The sequence below is a fragment of the Lampris incognitus genome, chromosome 13 (genome assembly GCF_029633865.1).
Source record: "Lampris incognitus isolate fLamInc1 chromosome 13, fLamInc1.hap2, whole genome shotgun sequence".
Lineage (NCBI taxonomy): Eukaryota > Metazoa > Chordata > Actinopteri > Lampriformes > Lampridae > Lampris > Lampris incognitus.
The window spans coordinates 27002095-27016704 of record NC_079223.1 but is presented as its reverse complement, the minus strand read 5'-3'; the positions used below and the strand labels follow the sequence as shown (position 1 = coordinate 27016704).

The 14610-nt window shown below is 43.9% G+C and overlaps 1 protein-coding gene across 2 annotated transcripts in view; it reads right to left on the bottom strand.

Moving 5' to 3' along the window:
* si:dkeyp-121d4.3 (uncharacterized) overlaps positions 1 to 14610 on the bottom strand; it is a 66892-nt gene that overhangs the window by 37604 nt on the left and 14678 nt on the right. For both annotated transcript variants that reach the window (XM_056292461.1, XM_056292460.1), the window contains exons 7-14: positions 14279 to 14497; positions 12202 to 12348; positions 11278 to 11493; positions 10558 to 10776; positions 8791 to 8937; positions 1551 to 1751; positions 1085 to 1213; positions 173 to 415 (exon numbers count right to left, since the gene is read on the bottom strand). In XM_056292461.1, coding sequence (XP_056148436.1) covers positions 173 to 415; positions 1085 to 1213; positions 1551 to 1751; positions 8791 to 8937; positions 10558 to 10776; positions 11278 to 11493; positions 12202 to 12348; positions 14279 to 14497 — 1521 coding nt within the window. The remainder of the gene's footprint in view (positions 1 to 172; positions 416 to 1084; positions 1214 to 1550; positions 1752 to 8790; positions 8938 to 10557; positions 10777 to 11277; positions 11494 to 12201; positions 12349 to 14278; positions 14498 to 14610) is intronic.

Below are 14610 nucleotides of genomic sequence, written 5' to 3'. Positions count from 1 at the left end.
GTGGCACTTAATAGTAATCAGCACAATGCATCCTGAAATGAACCGTCAAAGAAGAATGAGTTAATGTCAACAGTCTGCCCAGCAGCATATTCTTTTTTCCTAGGATGGCAACAGATTATTCATGATTATTCATACATAATTCAGCAGTATGTTGAGGGAGAGTGTGACTCACCTTGTCTCCGTCCAGCATGGTGGCAGTGGTCAGGAGGTCCTCTGGTCTGAATGGAAGTTGTTTCTGTTCTCCAGCCACGGTCATCACCAAAAGACCCCGCACCGAACCCCCTTCACACTGCTGGTCCTTCTGCTCATCTACCAACTTCTCCTCCTCTTCTTGTTTCCCTTCCCACTTCTTTTCTCCTCCATCCTTCTCCACCACTCCCTCACCTTCATCCTCTATTTCCCCGTCAACCTTAACCTGGAACAACACAAAGACAGACCACGTCATGCCAAGCTTTACTGGTTGTTAAACTGACCTTCATAGTATATGAAGGGAGTTGGTAGTGATTTTTCCTTTAGTGACAAAGAGGGAAATTCTTTGATGGATCTGACAGATGAAGTGAAAACGGAAGCGATAACAGACATTCCTACAACCACTGTTACCTACGACTCCTTTTTCCAACCGAGATAGTAACCATTTACTCATTTTATCAAGATTATCCACTGTCATTTCAGAATGTGTATTATGGTTTAACTGACTATACAATTTATAAAGAGGTCAGAGGTCAAGAATTTGTACTAATATTTTAAAAAGGACAGCAGATATCTGAAATTGGTTTGAATTTTATTTTGCCTGGGGCAGGTCACCTGACCTTTTCTTGTCTCTGACTGGTCGATGTTGCAGCCTTACTAACGCAGTCTGACTTATCAAATTGATAAATGGTTCCCAATAAGAGAATATCTCCAGACAATTCGGTTCCCAATTCACCCAAAGGGTTTCCCTTGGTCTGTATGCTACAATGTGGAAGCAGTGCTATCTGAGTATGTTATTTTTTATTTTAGCTTCAGGTAGGAAAATGAAGCCAGAGACAAAAGGTCACCAGGGTCACTTACAGAGCACTTACTCCACCGCAGCACCTCCTCATACCTTTACCTCCTTCTTGATCTCTCTGTGAGGAGTTTTTGAAATGGCTCTGAGGACTGTCCCATCAAACCTCTCCTTGCTGATGTCATCAGATGTATCAGGATCAGGCTTGGTGAAGCCCAGTGGAGTCCACTGCAACAACAGCAAGACATATGATTTAACTGAAGGAAATCATCAACATAAAAAACAAGATTAATGATAGAAGAGATAGAAAGATTTACTTTACCTAAAGCCCACTGAGGCAAATTTGTAATTTGTGATAATGGGTTTTACAAATAAAATTGACTTGGCCTTCCAAGTGATTTTATCTACATTTTAGACTCCATCTTTGTAAAGTTGCAGATGCTAACCCATTTCCTTTCAAGGAATGCTGGGATATATGCCCTTCAACACAAAAGAACTTCAAGAGACCTTCAGTCCATCCTCAGAGCACGTGAGAGAGAGATATAAGCATCTGTTGGTTGCCTACCTTGTCCTTGGCTGCTGCTAGTGCTGCTGCCACCTCCTCCTTCTTCTTCTCTGCTTCCTTCAGCCTCTCTTCCTCCTCCATTCTCTTCTCCTCCTCTCGATGTTTTTTCTCCTCCTCGTCACGCTTCTTTTGCTCCACCAGGATTTTATCCTCCCCTTTCCTCAATCTCCTTAATCTGATGGCTCTCTTGGTCTCCTTCACCTGGGTTGGTCAAACAAAAACACATACATACACACACACACACACACACACCTAACTTAATGTCCACCATATTACACAGATGGTTTACTTGGTGGACATTGTATTGAGGGAAACAACATGTATGTAAATGAACACCTGACAAAGAAAAATGCAGACACTGCCAGACAGGCATGCTTCCTGAGAAAACAGAGTAAGATCCAATTGACATGGACAAGAAACAGTAAAACAGAATGGATCACGAGAGCAGGCAAAAGTGCTGGTCATCACAGAAATTGCAGAATTGGACAAGTACTAGTGATAACAACCCGTGGGTGAACAGCAACCAAAGTAAGGAAACAAAGAGCATAGAGCATGACTTACATTAAAACAATTCATGACAAGCTTTGACATTTGTCATTTATCTCCATTTGGAGATAATGATCAGCAACCAACATGGAATATGAAAAACTGGAACTGAAAACTTTTAAATACACAGAGCATAAAATAGAAGATATGGGTGAGGATCTCGATCCTGAGAATTTCTACAACACGCATAGTAATTGTGAATACTACATGGAAGAAAAGTTTAACAGGAATGTGAAAATGGATGGAGTAATATCAATAATGAATTTCAATAGTAGGAGTCTCAATTCAAACTTTCAAATATCAAATATTGTTGGGGCGTCCGGATGGCATGGCGGTCTACTGTTGCTTCCCAACACGGGGGTTGCCGGTTTGAATCCCCCGTGTTACCACCGGCTTGGTCGGGCTTCCCTACAGACGCAATTGGCTGTGTCGGCGGGTGGGAAGCCGGATGTGGGTATATGTCCTGGTCGCTGCACTGGTGCCTCCTCTGGTCGGTCGGGGTGCCTGTTTGGGGGGGAGGGGGGACTCGGGGGAATAGCGTGATCCTCTCATGTGCTACATCCCCCTGGCGAAATGCCTCACTGTTAGGTGAAAAGAAGCAGCTGGCAACTCCACATGTGTGGGAGGAAGCATGTGGTAGTCTGCAGCCCTCCTCGGCTCAGCAGAGGGGCTGGAGCAGGAACTGGAATGGCTCTGAAGAGTGGGGTAATTGTCCAGGTCCAATTGGGGGAAAAAAAGGGGGGGGTCAAACATTGTTTTAGGGGTGTCCGGGTAGCATGGCGGTCTATTCCGCTGCATACCAACGTGGCGACTGCCGGATCGAATCCCCGTGTTACCTCTGGCTTAGTCAGGCGTCTCTACAGACACAAGTGGCCGTGTCTGCGAGTGGGAACCCAGATGTGGGTATGTGTCCGAGATGCACTAGCACCTCCTCTGGTCGGTTGGGACGCCTGTTCAGGGGGGAGGGGGAACTGGGGGGAACAGCGTGATCCTCCCACACACTATGTCCCCCTGGTGAAACTCCTCACTGTCAGATTAAAAGAAGCGGCTGGCGACTCCACATGTATCGGAGGAGGCATGTGGTAGTCCGCAGCCTTCCCCGGCTTGGCAGAGGGGATGGAGCAGTGACCGGGACAGCTCAGAAGAGTGGGGTAATTAGCTGGATACAATTGGGGAGAAAAGGGGGAGGGGGTCTATATCAAACTTCATTATACACCTTAAACTGTTCCTTTTTAATTCCATGTATAAACTTACTCTGTGGAAGTTTGGGGAAAAAACATACAAAACAAACACTAATCCAATCTTCATCCTTCAAAAAAATGAGCTATAGGAATTCTAAATAAAATCACTCAAAGAACCAACAAACCCACTCTTTATCAATTAAAGGCACTAACATTTAAAGATATGGTCGACTTCAAAACAGTTCTGATTATGAACAGAATAAAAAAAAATCAATTATTACCTGATAGTATCCAAATGTTGTTTCAATTGAGAGAAAGTCAACACGATTTGAGAGGATTTTTTTCAGAGAGCATGTGGAATAATTCACTTGTTCAGAAAATATATTTACGAAGTGTAAGACCAATTTTTTTGGATTCAGGTGGGCCGAAGAAAAGCTTATAAATCATTCTTCCTTCAGGGAGAGACTCAAAGTTAGGCACACACTGACGAACATAATTCCTAATCTGTAAGTATCGGAAGAAATCTGTTGTGGGAAGAGAGAACAGATTTTTAACTGAGTAAATGAGGTAAATTTCTTGTTAATATGCAAATATTTAAAGTGACTATACCTTTTAGCCTCCAACTGTCAAAAGATGCATCCGAGAGAGATGGGGGGAATGCATGATTGTGATATACTGGGGTATGAATAGAAGTGTCTGGTAATCTGCCGCCCTTCTTAATTTGCTGCTGTATTTTCAAGCAACCCAAAATGATTAAGTTATCCACCTTAATAGCTGCAGGTGATCTGGGTACTGAGAAAAGGAGTAATGGACGAAAGCTGTTTTTGACATCACCCTTTTCAATGGCAACCCAAGAGGGAATCTTGGTGGATACTTCCATTCTATAATCTTCCTGCCAATAAAGCTCCAATAGTTGACGTCACGCAATAGACAAAATCAAAACACCGCCATTTTGGCAGGAAAGCAGGTCTATTGCTGGACAAATGACTGCTAGCTAGCAGCAAGTCTCTTCGCCTGCTGTATTTATACAGTGAATGTGGTGGATAGCTGTTGTGCGCCGGGATGCCATAACAGTCGTGGACAAGTAAAAGGGAGAGGATTTTATCGGATTCCTAAGATCCCGAAAGACGACATAAATAGATTACTGCCATACAACATGCTAGAAGCGAACTGAGCGATGGGACCCCACAAGCAACGGATTCCGCTTGTGTAGTGACCATTTCATATCAAGTGCAGAATACAACACTTCCTAACGTTAATATATTATTTATTTAACAGGCTTTTATTACAGTTTCTGACAATTTTATTATACTAAAAGGCAAGTTTGACCTGTACATTATGGCGTGGATTTTGCGGGACTAACAAAGGCTAAGATAAAAGAACTAAGCTTTTTTGCATTTACAGTAATGTTTTATAGTAACTGCTGTTTATAATAAAGGTATAATTTAATGTATGAGGTGGTGCCTTTCGAAATTCATTCACACAGTGAAAATGTACAAACCCCAATTCCAATGAAGTTGGGATGTTGTGTAAAACATAAATAAAAACAGAATACAATGATTTGCAAATCCTTTTTGACCTATATTCAATTGAATACACTACAAAGACAAGATATTTAATGTTCAAACTGATAAACTTTGTTTTTTTTTTGCAAACATTCACTCATTCCAAACATCCAACAAAGCTGGGACAGGGGCATGTTTACCACTGTGTTACATCACCTTTCCTTTTAACAACACTCAATAAGCGTTTGGGAACTGAGGACACTAATTGTTGAAGCTTTGTAAGTGGAATTCTTTCCCATTCTTGCTTGGTGTACGACTTCAGTTGCTCAACAGTCTGGGGTCTCAGTTGTTGTATTTTGCGCTTCATAATACGCCACACATTTTCAATGGAAGACAGGTCTGGACTGAAGGCAGGCCAGTCTAGCACCCGCACTCTTTTACTACGAAGCCACGCTGTTGTAACACGTGCAGAATGTGGCTTGGCATTGTCTTGCTGAAATAAGCAGGGACGTCCCTGAAAAAGACGTCGCTTGGATGGCAGCATATGTTGCTCCAAAACCTGTATGTACCTTTCAGCAATAATGGTGCCTTCACAGATGTGCAAGTTACCCATGCCATGGGCACTAACACACCCCCATACCATCACAGATGCTGGCTTTTGAACTTTGTGCTGATAACAATCTGGACGGTCCTTTTCCTCTTTAGCCCGGAGGACATGACGTCCATGATTTCCAAAAACAATCTGAAATGTGGACTCGTCAGGCCACAGCACACTTTTCCACTTTGCATCAGTCCATCTCAGATGAGCTTGGGCCCAGAGAAGCTGGCGGCGTTTCTGGGTGTTGTTGATATATGGCTTTCGCTTTGCATGGTAAGAGTTTTAACTTGCACTTGTAAACGTAGCAACAAACTGTGTTAACTGACAATGGTTTTCCGAAGTGTTCCTGAGCCCATGTGGTAATATTCTTTACAGAATGATGTCAGTTTTTAATGCAGTGCCGACTGAGGGATCAAAGGTGACGGGCATTCAATGTTGGTTTTCGGCCTTGCCGCTTCTGTGCAGAGATTTCTCCGGATTCTCTGAATCTTTTGATGATATTATGGATTGTAGATGACGAAATCCCTAAATTCCTTGCAATTGTATGTTGAGAAACGTTGTTCTTAAACTGTTGGACTATTTTCTCACGCAGTTGTTCACAAAGTGGTGAACCTCGCCCCATCCTTGCTTGTGAACGACTGAGCCTTTTGGGGATGCTCCTTTCATACCCAATCATGACACTCACCTGTTTCCAACTAACCTGTTCACCTGTGCAATGTTCTAAACAGGTGTTTTTTGAGCATTCCTCAACTTTCCCAGTCTTTTGTTGCCCCTGTCCCAGCTTTTTTGGAATGTGTTGCAGGCATCAAATTCAAAATGAGTGAATATTTGCAAAAAACAATACAATTTATCAGTTTGAACATTAAATATCTTGTATTCAATTAAATATAGGTCGAAAAGGATTTGCAGATCATTGTATTCTGTTTTTATTCACGTTTTACACAACGTCCCAACTTCACTGGAATTGGGGTTTGTAGTTAAGTCTTGGTAAATCGAAGATACAGACTAGCTAACGCTACATACAAGTTATGACACCGATTACATTACACTGTCCATTGCTTATGCTAACTTTAACTTACATGAAGTGACACTTACCCTTCCAATGACGAGAAAGCAATTTTTAGTCGGTTGACTCCAAAGCTGAATATTTGTCACGAATGCAGATTTCGTCCATTTGTACCCCTCCAGGCTTTTGTAGGCTTTCAAAGACTCTCCAGAGTAGGATAAGGGAAAGTTGATCAGGTAATTGTAGATGTCTGGATACTGCAGGTCTGGAACGTTGCGTCTGGAACTTCGCCCGTTCCGGCTGTTTCAATACTCATGAAAAGCACCCCGGGGGCCTTATAAGGGTCAGTAATGTTTAATCTGTCAAGTTCCGCAATATAGCGTTCAATGTCTTTGGAATTAAAATGTGCAGTGAACGCTGACGGCTTGAAATCAATGCTGGCACCATTCATTTTTGCTCAGTGCACGTGCGTTTCTTCCTGCCAAAATGGCCGTGTAAACAAAACTAGTCACGTGACATCCAGAGCTCTATAGACAAGGGCCCTCGCATTTGCTGCCCAGTTATAACGCAGGAAGTACAGTAGTTCTAGTCCACCCATCTCTCTTGTTTTTTGTAAATTAGTTTTTGATATTCATCCATCCATCCATTATCCAAACCGCTATTCCTGCTTGCAAGGTCACGGGGATGAAGCCCCAGACAAAAGGCATAACTATTGAGTCTAATGATTTCAAAAAGGACATTGTCCAAAAAAAAAAAAAAAGAGGTAGATTTTGAAAGAGATACAAGAATCTTGACAGAGAAACCATTTTGATGGCATTCATACAGCCCACCACAGAAAAAGGAAGGGTCCTCCATTTTTCAATGTCCCCCTCAGTTTTTCCACGTTTTCAAGAAAGTTCATCTTAAAAATTATTTTAGGGTCTTTTGGCAGAACTACTCCAAGATACTTCAGTTTATTCGTAATTTTGTTTCATATGCAAATATGGGTGTGACCATTGATCATGTATACTATTCACAGAGGATTAGGGATTGTTGCAATCACAGCATTGTAAGATGGCGACAGATATATAACAACCGAAACCAACGACCAATTCATGACCAACATGGGTGTGCCCATTAACTAGAGTTTCAATGGCTATGTGTACTATTCACAGAGGGTAGGGGAATAGTTGCAATCACAGCATTGTAGGATGGCAACAGATGCACTCGTAGCCCCCCCCCCCAAGCTAGTGCATTCTTCATGCCAGTCCCAAGCCCAAATAAATGGGGAGGGTGGCGTCAGGAAGGGCATCTGGCGTAAAATCTTTGCCAGATCAAATATGCAGATCATGAATGAGATTTCCATATCGGATCGGTCGAGGCCTGGGTTACCAAAAACCGCCACCGGTACTGTTGGCTAGCATGGTGCCGGTGGAAACTATGCTAATGTTGGATGAAGGAGAAAGAGAGGGGGAAGGCATGTGCAGAGGCAGTGGGAGAAGAGGAAGAGTAAGAGCGTGGAGGTGAAAGTTGGAACTTTGAATGTTGGCACTATGACTGGTAAAAGGAGAGAGCTGGTTGATATGATGGAGAGAAGAAAGGTACGTATACTGTGTGTGCAAGAGACCAGGTGGACGGTTTGGAGACAAAGCAAGAGAGGCAAACTGAGATGGTTTGGACATGTGCTGAGGAGAGATAATGGGTATATTGGGAGAAGGATGCTGAATATGGAGCTGCCAGGGAAGAGGGAAAGAGGAAGGCCAAAGAGGGGGTTTATGGATGTGGTGAGGGAAGACATGCAGGTGGCTTCTGTGACAGAGGAAGATGCAGAGAGCAGGAAGAGATGGAGACAAATGATCCACTGTGGCGACCCCTGACGGGAGCAGCTAGAAGTAGTAGTAGTACATTGCATCACAGTCAAAGGAATTAATTTATGGACCAACTGTAGTAAGGAAATGAAAACATGTAGAACGTTTAGAAGTTTAAATGAATGTTTAAAAATGACATTGAATGGATATGGGATGGACGATCAGAGTGGGGGACAGGCATAGAAGAACAGGGTACAAGATGTGCAAGTCAGTTTTGATTTGTGTTGTTTTATTTGTTTTGTTCTGATGGTTTTGTTCTTGTTTTTGTTTGACTGTTTTGTATTTGTGTTAATTTTTTTGTTTTGATTGTTTTGATTTTGTTGTTTGAAGTTACCTTTCGAGGTCAAACATAGTGTTAGTTAAAAGGTGTTATAAGCTATGGCTTCAGCCTAAACTTTTTTTTTCACTCTGCAGAAATCTTTAAATCTTTATTGTGATGTTTTGAGTTATATTCAAGTATTTGCCTCCCTTTTTTGTGTGTTTATGTATCTATATAATATGAATTTTGTTTCTGCAGACCAGAGATAAAAAAACATACAGGGAAGTAGGATACTCACTGTGACCACAGTGAACTCCACCTCTTTGTCGATGTCATCGATGCTGAACTCAGTGTCGCTGAAGTTCTCCGTGATATCAAAAGCAAGTTCCTCATGCTGCTCTGATTTAAGTAGACCTTCTTTCTCATTGAGGCACGTTATGGTTCCCTGAAACAAAGTAGTAGATAGCAGTTTTAATCATGGCTCATCCCCCCCCCTTCTCCCCAATTGACCTATTGCTAAGCCCTACCCCCCTTAGTTACTGTTGCTAACTCGGACAAGCTACCCGGGCTGACTAGAGTTACAATGGCAGCTATCGGTGTCAAAACTATATCCCAAGAGGCTATACATTACTTTTGGAGACAGAAGGACCTGATTTCGTCTAGAAGCCATCAAAAAGGACTTCACTATGCTATGGAGGGATATGTACAAAATTTAAAACTAGATATGGTGGGTGACAAGCTTAAACTGGAGGCGAGAGTTTACAGATCACAATGCAAGAGGGAAAAGCCTCATCTCACTGTCATCACGATTGCAGATAACATCATCCAGGAACAGCATTGTTTGTGCACCGCAGGGTAAGATAAATTAATTTACCTTCAATTAACTAACGTTAATCCTGGACATGCACTGAGATGTACGTGTATTAGTTTATTTTATTACCTAGCTAGCATTACCTTGTACCTGCATGACAATGTCCTTACATGCTAACCTAGCTACCACTAGCCTAGCGCAGCTAGTGTTACGTTTAGTTGACTGTGTGGTCTGCCACACAGCTTAATCCACCGGAGACATTTGGCTCTGTCTTGTTTTGGTTTGGGAAATGGGATAAAATATACCCCATTGCCTATCCTCTCAGATACCTAGTATCAGTGTTGCATGTACCCCATGCACATCATTTGACCATTTTTGTTCAACTTATATCCATAAAACATCACAAAAACCACGACTTCTGATGCAACTCTGATGCTACTTAATGGAGTCGTTAGCTCAAGATGCCCGAGTGAGCCCCCGTGTGCATTTGGTACCACACTGCCATTGGTTCGTCTGCGTTCGAGGGGAGGGACTGAGCGATAGGTCAGTTGTATCTGGCCAATTATCCCATTCTTCCAAGCCGTCCCGGTCACCGCTTCACCCCCTCTGCCGATCCAGGGAGGGCTGCAGACTACCACATGCCTCCTCCGATACATGTGAAGTTGCCAGCCGCTTCTTTCCATCTGACAGTGAGGAGTTTCGCCAGGAGGATGTAGCACGTGGGAGGATCACACTATTGCCCCAGTCCGCCTCCCCCCCGAACAGGTGCCCCGACTGACCAGAGGAGGCGCCAGCGCAGCAACCAGGATACATACCCACATCCGGCTTCCCACCCGCAGACAAGGCCAATTGTGTCTGTAGAAACGTCCGACCAAGCTGGAGGTAACACAGGGATGCGATCCAGCGATCATGGCTTATTTTAGGTAGCCCTGCTTTATTTTAGCAAGCAAAAGTGTATCTAGCGCATATATTTTATACATCAAAAGTGATTTGCTCTGATTTTCTTTGATAAACGTTATCTTCAATCACTTTACCATTATCCAGGGTACCATTTTCATTCATTTTGTGAAGTGTCAATGTTAAACTGTTAGAACTGGCATTTCTGAATGAGGTTAGCGCCAGGTCCAATACATTTGTGCTTTTCTCAGGTTTAAATCAAATTCGCTGAGATTTCTTTGCAGTCCCAATATGAAATTCTCAGATCTACATAGAGGTTTACCAACCCAAACTTGAAGGCCATGCCCTCCAACTCACCATCTCTCTCTTCTCCTTGGTGTAAGTGAACGTGAAGGGGATTTTGGGTTTGATGTTGGCAGCTCTCCTTTTCCTGGTGACCCCATCGATCAGCAGGTTGATTAACACATGGTCGTTTTTCATTAGCGTGACGCCACAATCTCTGTGGTCGAAGGTCACGTTGGTCTTTATGGGGCCAATGTTAGCATGAATCTGCCCCGGGTATCCCAGCATGGTAGGCTGGATCAGAACACATCATCAGTTGTCATCCTCCGAGAAGATGCATCAAAGTGACAAACAGCCAAGGCAACAACTCAGTTCAATACCTGCATTTTGGTCTTACAAAATAAAAGCATGTATTATTGCTCCAACTCTGATGTCTTGCAATTTGGTTAAACAAATGAACACGTGACAACGAATCAAACATGCCAATCACTTATCAGTGACAGTTAGGAGTCAGTGTCACAGCCGACTGTCATATCGTTGTCTAACTAGAACCTGACTTCACTTCAGCAGCAGTCTTATGGGTAGAGAAGTTTTCAAAACTGTGAGTCTTTCATTATACAACATGATTGAGGAAAATTTGGAATATGCACCAAGGAAGACTAACAACCCCCTCTAGTGGTGAACAACAATAATACCGATAATCAACTAACAATGTTGACTATTGGTATTACTGCTTATTATTTACTATTACTATATTACCATTAATGCTTACTGATTACTATTAATGGGACTCACCGTGGGTTCGATGATGGGTTGACTGACTATTCCTTCATAAAGTTCTGTGTCCAATATCCACTTGGGGTTTGACTCCAGGTCCACTTTAGGCAGAGTCTCCTTCCCTTTCAGAAAGGTATGGGCCAGCTGGCTGGAGGTGTCACTGGGGGTACACAGGGTGAGGAGAAGAGGCTCCTTCACCCTCTTGATCCTGATGGCCCGGTTTCCTCCTCTGAGCTGCAAACGGCAGTTTACAATCACCCGTATTAATATAACACAGTTTACTATGCAAGTCTAATGCTACGTTCAGACCAAAGGCGGCGAGAGAGTTGGCGCCGCTTTGTTCGCCAGAGTTTGGCCGCCAGCTCCGCCAGGTGTGTTCGAACAGAACGCGAATTCGCTGTGTTGACGTCACAACAAGCAGTCTAGTTACACCGACGCTGCTAGCAAGTTTGCTAGACCGCACACAACAAATACCACACACGAGCAGTTTGTGTTTACTTGTGATCATCATGGATGAGCGACAGAGATCAGTTGCGGTGGCTCTGCTTTATATCAACTTGCACCGCCGAAACCGACGTCAGCACTCGGTTTGGGTTCATAGCATAAACCGGAGACGTGCCCAGCTTGGCGAATTTCACCGGAATTCTGGGTAGGGGGCATGTATTCTTTCCCAATATGAAGGCGGGTTCTAACCCTACTTGAAGGTGATTGGCTATCGCCTGGCAAAATCTTCGCCCGAGTTGGACATTTTTGAACTCCCGCGAAGGCGCGTTCGTCGCTCGATTCGCCCAATTCGCGCCGCCCGTAATTTCGCCGCGAATTATTCCGCCCATTCGCCTCCTCCCATTGACTTTGCATGCATAAGTAATTAACCTCTTGACATCTTCTCTTTAAAATCACAAACCAAACAGGCTGACAACCAAAGTTCAACAGCCTTCTCACCGCGATGACAGCGAACTCGACTTCCTCATTCACATCCTCAGCGGTGAAGTCAACGTCACTCAGATTCTCTTTAACGTCAAACGACAGATCTCCGTGTTCCTCAGATGTAATCACTCCCTCGCTGTCTTTCAGGCTGGCGATGACGCCCTGGATTCAAAGAACATAAGTCAGAAGTCACTAATAGATACAGATCTGGTATATCAACATGGATAATTATCAGCATCTTAAAAAAAAGGCTGAACTTAGAAAGCAGAGTGCACTCAGTAGAGTGCAGATCCACGCCAGACCTATCTCCCTTTCTCCGGGGCTCGGACTTGGAGACAAACCACCCCTTTTTTGGCCTACAGGGTGAAGAGAAAATACAGAAGCACTGCCTGTGTATCTCCCGTTCGCCTGTGGTCGGACTTAGGTGAAAAACAAGCTGAGGAGTTAGTACTCAATTGAAAGTTTTTAATATGTGACACTCAAGTTAAAAAAATCTACCTAATACAAATGCCTGTCATTCTGTGGATGCAGAGCCTGAATGCGACCGACTCTGAAAAGAACTTGCATTTTGGTCTGACCCTAACCCTGTCTTTATTTTCATAATATAATAAAGCTGGGTAAACTGTTTACACTCACGCATGCACGATTCACATCTAGCATTGACTCAGATCTGGCAGTGACAAGAATATGCAACACTTCCTGCTTTGACTTCAACCTAGAGGAAGCTGTTCCTTTATAACTTTCGAATTTTTTGGATTATCAAAATTCTTTTAATAACATGTCGCTGCCCAAACCAAGTCAGTGTTGCTCAAGCGAGCTAGAAAGTGAATGAACAGAGGGAGCGGTGAAAGCGAGCATTAACATTTTTGTTGTTTTTTATTTATTTATTTCCGATTCTTCCCTTTTTCTCCCAATTTAGTGGCCAATCGCTTCCTATTCTAGTTCAAACACTCACCCCTCGTACTGCATGCGTTCGCCAACTGCATCTCTCCGGCCGGCAGTCTCGAAGGAGACGCCTCGCCACGTCCGTCACAAGGCGAATCCAGGCCGAACCACTGCTTTTCCCGACACACACACAGACGCATTCATGTGACGAACACAGGCCGACACACCCACATCTGGCTTCCCAACCGCAGACACGGCCAATTGTGTCTCTAGAGGCGCCTGACCAAGCTGGAGGTAACATGGGGATTCGAACCAAAGATCCTTGTGTTGGTAGGCGACGGAATAGACCACTACGCTACCTGGGCGCTCAAAACCACTAAATTCTAACCAGCAGGAGGAAAAACTCCAATCCAAATCGCTTCTCTAATTTTATTCAACAAAAAACATCAACTTTCTTTCTCAATCCAAATAATATCCTCACTTTCAAGTCATTTAATCTAATCTAATTTTTCAATTAAGAATTGCTTTTAATCGGGGCATCCAGGTGGCATGGCAGTCCATTCCATCGCCTACCAACATGGGGATTGCCGGTTCGAATCCTTGTGTTACCTCCAGCTTGGTCAGGCATCCCTACAGACACAATTGGCCATGTCTGCGGGTGGGAAGCCGGATGTGGGTATGTGTCCTGGTCACTGCTCAAGCGCCTCCTTTGGTCAGTCTGGGCGCCTGTTCGGGGGGAGGGGGAACTGGGGGGATTAGCGTGATCCTCCCATGTATTACATCTGCCTGGTGAACCTCCTGACTGTCAGGTGAAAAGAAGCAGCTGGCGATGCCACATGTATCGGAGGAGGCATGTGGTAGTCTGCAGCCCACCCTGGATCAGCAGAGGGAGTGGAGCAGCGACTGAGATGGCTCGGAAGAGTGGGGTAATTTGCTGGATACCATTGGGGAGAAAAAGGGGGGAAATCAACCGCCCCCCCCCAAAAAAAAGAATTGCTTTGAATCAAATGATTTTGTTTTGATATGTGTAATACTTTTATTCCTTATTTAGGATACTGTCTCTAAGAAATCTTGATACTGAATTAGAATGAAGTTGGAACTTTCACACTCGCTGGATTACTGCTGATTGATACCTTGCATGGGAGAAATCAAATAATGGAACACGATACAACTCATTTAAACATACAGACAGACAGGCAGGCCTTACCAGTTCTCTTGTCTCCTTGGTGTGGCTGTAGGTCGCTGGGATTTTGGGTTTGATATTTGTGGCTCTTCTCTTCTCGGTCACAATGTCTGTCAGCAGGTTGATCAGCACTTGGTCATTCTTCAGGAGCGTGACATTCGAGTCCTTCCTGTCGAAGGTTAGGTTGGTCCGCAATGGGCCAATGTTGACGTGGACCTGGCCTGGATACTGCCTCTCTCCAGGCTACACAAACACACACACACACACACACACACACACACACACACACACACACACACACACACACACACACGCACACACGCGCACACACGCGCGCACAGGATGTAGCTGGTCAC